This window comes from Nannobrachium achirus (assembly GCF_963921795.1).
Source record: "Nannobrachium achirus genome assembly, chromosome: 5".
Classification (NCBI taxonomy): domain Eukaryota; kingdom Metazoa; phylum Chordata; class Actinopteri; order Myctophiformes; family Myctophidae; genus Nannobrachium; species Nannobrachium achirus.
In genome coordinates, this window is record NC_137814.1 from 38,899,840 (window position 1) to 38,906,620 (window position 6,781).

General features: G+C 42.6%; 1 protein-coding gene across 1 annotated transcript in view; it reads right to left on the minus strand.

Moving 5' to 3' along the window:
• The window catches only part of nyap2b (neuronal tyrosine-phosphorylated phosphoinositide-3-kinase adaptor 2b), a gene marked incomplete at both ends in the record, with an annotated part of 28,907 nt that extends 22,367 nt beyond the window's left edge, over nucleotides 1-6,540 (minus strand). The window contains one exon of the mRNA XM_080725773.1: nucleotides 6,362-6,540. Coding sequence (XP_080581899.1) covers nucleotides 6,362-6,540 — 179 coding nt within the window. The remainder of the gene's footprint in view (nucleotides 1-6,361) is intronic.
• Between the last annotated feature and the right edge of the window lie 241 nt (nucleotides 6,541-6,781).

Genomic DNA, 6,781 nt, shown 5'->3' on the forward strand with positions numbered 1-6,781 from the left:
ACAATGTTTGGAACTTCCTCATTGAGATAGAACGAGCGTTGAGATCAAAGCGTGATGGAACTCTCTCCCTCTTCTATAGCACTGGACTAGAGTCCCTCAAGGCTCTATACTAGTGTGTTTTCTGTTGTGGGGAAAGCTTTCGCTGAAAATAGCCAAAAGACCTGCTATTTTCGGCAAAGCTCTCCCCACAGAGGCTGGGGTTTAAGTACCCCAGCATCCGATCTGTATTGTGTAGAAACCATGTGTTGCAATGCATGGTGAACTTGTAGATCGTCTATTTTCAGCAAAAATAGACGAACAGAAAATGTATAGGACGGTATAGATCCTGGGATTCCGGTGAACCAAGTATAGGGTTTAAGTGGTTAAAGCATAAACAACCTGTTCAAAAGCGCCCGTTCTCTCTGCCTTTCTATATAAAGTACAACTCACGTGTTGAATGCGTGTGTGGTGTGCATATTATATGAATCAGTGCGTGTGTGTGAGTGTGTGTGTGTGTACATGCGTGTATAGGGATGTGCATGAGGATGCTAACATGCACTCATACTGTATGTACAGTGTGTATCTTCAGTGTGTGCGTGTGCGTGCGTGCGTGCGTACTGTACGTGTGCGTGTGCGTGTGTGTGTGTGTGTGTGTGTGTGTGTGTGTGTGTGTGTGTGTGCGCACGTGCATGCGTTTGTGTGAAGGGAATGGGGGGGTGACTGGAGTTGTAGCATGTGTTATTTATAGGATATTTGCCCAGCGATTGGCTGAACGACATGACCACAGGTCAGTGATTGGCTGGACGATAGACCACAGGTCAGTGATTGGCTGGACGACAGACCACAGGTCAGTGATTGGCTGGACGACAGACCACAGGTGATCTGGGAACAGTTGGAGTGAGTTGTCGCCGGGCAGCTCGGGTCACCATGTGACAGGAAGTATCACCGGCACAAAAACAAACACAAACACACTGCTTCTTCAAGAGAGAGAGAGAGAGTGGGGGGGAAACACGAGTGTGTGTTCTTCCCTGTGTGTGTGTGTGTGTGTGTGTGTGTGTGTGTGTGTGTGTGTGTGTGTGTGTGTGTGTGTGTGCGTGCGCGCGTGTGTATTTGTGTGCACGCGCATGTCTGTGGGGATTGGGGAAAGACAGAGAATAACTACTCCTTCAAATACATGCAATAATACATAAGAAATAGTGATAGGAATGGCAGCAGGCAGGAAGGCCCGCCTCACTCAAAGCCAATGTTTAGATCTGATTGGCCTCTGGCAGTTCCAGCTGTCACCAGGCAGAACACATCTCCTGCTAGTGGGAGCTCTTCACACTTAATCTCTTTCTAACAGGTTTCTGATTCCTCCATCTCACTCTTACACACATTCTGTCACATGCATTCTTTCTGTCACTCTCTCTCTCTCTCTCTCTCTCTCTCTCTCTCCCTCTCTCTCATTCTCTATCTTTCCACACACACACACACACACACACACACACACACACACACACACACACACACACACACACACACACACACACACACACACACACACACACACACACACACACACACACACACACACACACACACACACACACACACACACACACACACACACTTGTTGTTTATTCAAGAATAACAAAGAAATAAAGAATAACAATAGTAAGAAAAGGTGTGTACTGTAGGTTAGTCACAGCACACTTTGGGTTGCGTGGGTTTGGGTTGCACATACTGCGCACTGCGCAGTATGTGTATAAATATCTATTTACAAACATGTGTACACATTTATATAGCGTGCATATTTGTGTGCATCTCCCTCTCTCCCTCACACGCTTTCTCTCTCACACACACACACACACACACACACACACACACACACACACAAAACACACACACACACACACACACACATACACACACACACACACACACACACACAGAGAGCACGTGTCTTTCTCACCAACAACCTACACATACTTTCTTTTGTTTCATTATGTTATTCTCTTGTCGCATGAGCGTACGCGCAACAAATAAATACACACGCGTGCTGCACAAATCCTCACACATGCACCCTCTCCTCGGTTACTGTAGAAATGGGTCGTCTCATTGACCTACTTAAAAGGCCTCATGATGGATCCAGTTTTCGTTTTTCTTTCTTTTTTTTCTTTTTTTTACTCTTCCTCCAGTGATTGTGTATTAATATTTTAGCTCTGGCAACAGCTGACAGACCACAGAAAGATAACAGGACACTAGATGCCACTTCTCCTCAGGCATGGCCCAGTGCCGTGGACCCCAGCTATAGAACAGTGCTTCACTAACCTTTTCATGTCAAGCACGCACCAAAATTGTATAGGTATTTAGCAGAGGACCCCCATCTGAAAATGTTTTGTCTCAGGTACCCCAAGAAGAGTGTTACAAAGTGTTGTGTTAAAAATGATTATTATTCAACAATGACCAAACATATTCGAGATGTAATATAGCCTGATGTACAAGCTTGTGAGCTTGTAGATCTGTTTCACAACTCGCGAGTTCTGTCTCCTTCTGCAGGACCTGGACACATTTAGCTGGGGACCCCCTGGACCCCTCCAAGGCCCCTGGGCGTCCCCGAACCCCACATTGAGAACCACTGATATAGATGACTACATCAGACTGGAAAGGGGAAGTTCTGCTGACATGTAATAAAAGGGAGGTTGGGAAAAGTTCCTTGGTGTGCTGCTTTTAGAGCAAAGTGCACCTTCCTGAAAACAGCCAATCTGCAAGGTCACAACGATTTGCACTTGAAGCTCTGCTATGGGGCTCGACATTGGCATAGATCAGGCCTTAGAACATGTATGCACAGTACATGGTGTATTTGGGGAGTTGTACTGTAACAGCAACAGCTAGGCAGCAGTTCTTCTGAATTGCGTGACTAGAGGTCGAAATTGAGAGGAATGTGATGAATGATTTTGAAATATTGTGTTCTAATAAATCCTATGGGTTAAGGGAGCCACATCTGGCCATGGCAGGGGCTCAGGCTTCCAAAATCACGTCAATGTAATCATCTATATGCACAGCTAAAACTCCTAACAGCTGCTAAAATACCTCCTACCATGTCAAACACAACGCAACTGGCTTTTAGATTCTTTGATACTATGGCAGCAATGTCTGCTATGATGCAAGCTTTTTGTTTACCGTATCATTAGATTAATTGTTTGTCCACCAAAAGACAGTAATACTCAATGACATATGTACTGTACTGTCCTCTGGGATCAAACATGCATCTAGTTGATTCATGTCCGCTTTCAATCACTCAAACCTCAGTGTCCAATACTCTACCTACAGTAGGCTATAACTACTATAGATTTAACCACTTAAACCCCTTCATTGACTTCATTGACTGAGGTCCCCCCAGGGGTCTGTCCATGGCCCTTCCTTTTATCCCTCTACAGCACATCTCTTTGCCGAAAATCGGCAAATCTACAAGCTCATAACGCATCTCATTAGATCTGCTATATTCACTGTAAATATGTTCGGCTATTTTGACATGTCCAGAATAGGGACGCTATAGGCTTCAAGCATAAAGGTAATGTTTAGTGTTGTTGTTTTATGCAGCAGACTGATTTGGTTTAAGCAACAGTGACATCAAGTACAGTTCATGCTCATGAACAATGACGACCACTCGCTCACTCGCTCGCTCACTCTCTCACTCACACACATTAAATAGAGGCACAGATCTCAGAAACATTTGTCGAGAGCTGCAATTCCTGGAAAGAGTTTAGATTCATCCTTGACCACCAACAACTACAGCACTAGGTCTTCAAACAGCTAAAACTCAGTTTTTCCTCTCTCTGCGGCAATGGTACAATGTGAAAACAGCAGAAATTTTACTCTTCCTTATATCTGAAGATGTGCTGTAACATTTGTAACGAACACGAGTGTGTGTTAAGTAACATGAAGTATTAAGCATATCATAACTGCAGTTCCAGCGTCAGCACACTCAACTCTGCTCTCACTTTCCTACGCACAACCCGAGCACGCCATGTCCACGTGCCAGGCACACTGAACGCACGCCTCTCATTCATTCAGCTTTTCGAGACGCCACGCGGTGGTGTGGTTACACACAGCGGCATCACTCCTCTCTCCTCTCGTTCATCGGAAAAACAGACTCTACTGCCCGCTTTCAGGCATAAGGGTCTCCAATGAGATCCAATTTTGACTATTAATTATATTATTAAAAATAATAGACTTTGTCACATTCAGAGTAATGTCTGCTGCATCTTTCATTTAAGATTACAAAGACTAGCAAGTTCAGCAACTTGTGTCATCTCCCGCATTCAAATCAACGATGCAATTCATCACCAACGCACAGAAAAAGAAGACAAGTTTGATCTCCAACAGCATTGTGCATCCATCCACACACATACTGTACCCTGGTGTTTTCTCTAACGCACTCCCTTTCACACCTTCTCTACATCTAAAAGCTTTCCGTCTCAAAAAATGGAGCAGTGATGACCTCTGTCCAAGGACAAGTCCCAAATAAGTCTAAAAGTGAAAAATTAATTATCCTCCATAGAGAAGGGGGTGAGCCGGTCCACACTGGCAGACCAAAACACATGGCAACCCGCCATGGCCACAGGGACCCACTGGCCACTTGTCCCAATTCTTTACTACCTCTCCCTGAAGTGTACTCACTCACTGAATCCTATGCATTTAGATTAGGACAAGAAACGCCATGCGTGGTTCAAGGGCAAGACTCTCCACAAGCACCGTAATACTTCAAATAAGTTCTCTATCTTGAAGAGCCGCATAATGGAGTTAGAGAAAGATGATGAACAATAGGAAGATGTTGTAATGAATATCTATACGTATATATCCAGCAGTGATGGAAGTTCCACATTGTAAAAATAGACTGTTACAAGTCAAAGTTTGTTATTTACGTTAAATTCACCTAAAGTACCAAAAGTAAAAGTACTCATTGTGCAGAACGGCCCATTTCACATGTTTTCTAATGCATAAAAACCTTTTGAAAATAGCAGATCTACAAGCCCACAACACGTTGCATCTCCAATGGCCCTCATGTAGGGGCTGAGTTTGTAGATCGGGCTATTCTCAAATAGCCAAAATATATATTAAAGGAGTAGTTCACCCCCAAAATGACTTTATTTTTAAATTTACTCCAAGTCTCAATGGGGTAAATTTACTCCAAGTCTCCATGGCGTGAGTAATCAATAGAAATGAAGTCATTTTGGGGGTGAACTACTCCTTTAAGTGGTTAATATATGTTTCGTAATAATAATGAAAATCCACAAAGTAACTTAAGGCTGACACTAAAGTTTTCAAATAATTGTAGCCGAGTAAAAGTACAATATTTGACTCTGAAATGCAATGGAGTAGAGATAAAAGTATGGAACATTGTAAATACTCAAATTGCTTCAAAAGTATACTTATGTACAGTACTTATATGTACCTAGTTAACTTACCTTCCACCACTGACACCAGAAAGATATAAGACAGTGCATGATATACAGTATATTTATACAGTATATCTTTTTTTCCAACAGTGTAATTGCTGTAATTGCAAATAACACACAAGGAAGAGAAAAGCATACACCAAAAGGTTTACAGGGGTGTAGATGACTATTACTGAAAGCTTGTTACAGTAGGTGTTTAGTTGGCTTGGCTGAGATGAATGTCTTGGATGAATGCATGCTAAAAACAACAACTGACAAAGCTTCCTTTGTATTCAAACCCTTTGCTTTGTCAAAATGATGAGTTTGAACTAGAATTGTGATTTCTACAGGGATGTATTTTTTAGAAGAAAAAAAATAATAAATAATCAATTTAACATTGAAGTGCCTACAATATTTAGGTGCCCACTCTTTCATTTACCTTCTACGGCAGCGGTTCTCAACCTGTAGGTCGGGACCTTCAGGAGGGTCCACAAATGATTTTCGGGCGGTCCCCAGATGATTAGCTTAATGTGCAACCAACATACCTATAAGTGTATGCAGGGTATCTGCACTTTTCTAAATTGACAATTAAGACCTTTTAAGACCTTTTTAACACTCTGAAATTACATTTTCATTGCGCCAAAAGAACTATACAATAAAACATGGTCAAATATTGGCCAAATTGTCACATATTACCTTAGAAAGAGGTACAGATTGTTGGGAGCATGTACATCAGCTATTTTCTCATTTTTCATCTGTGGAACTGAGTCAACTCCCCAGTTCACATACAGTATGATTATTTTGGGGGGTCACGGCCTTGAGAACCAATCTTCTACAGTACCAGATATGAGACCAAAGGTTGTGATCAATCGTTCAGCCACAATCTTTTGGCATCATTTGTTACACAGCCAATCAATAACCTTAAGCCTTGAACTATCTTAGAATCCGTTTTTCCCCCCTACCTCTTTATGGCTTCCTCCTGTTTTCTCTTCTTGTCTTTTTTCTCCTGCAGGTACGTGCGGTTTCTCTCATTCCTGGCGTGGTCCAGGTTCTGAGCCAGCAGGCCGTTGTAGGCTCTCAGCCCGCTCTCTTCGACATAATGGAAAAAACGCAGTGCTTCCTCCTCTTTGGAGCTCATCATTCTTCAAGTCTACCCCACAGCATTCTGACAAAGAAGCACAGGAGCCATTTGAGTATTTGTCCACAAAAAATGATAAATAATTGTATTGTTACTGTAATCACATGAAGCCTAGCATCCCTACATTCTGGGCATGTCACAAAAGGCGAACATTTGGTGAAACTATAGGCGAACATCCCAGAATCAACTTATTGTCACATCACAGGTTTACAGTCGTAAAGATTGTCTTTTATTCTTTCTGTGC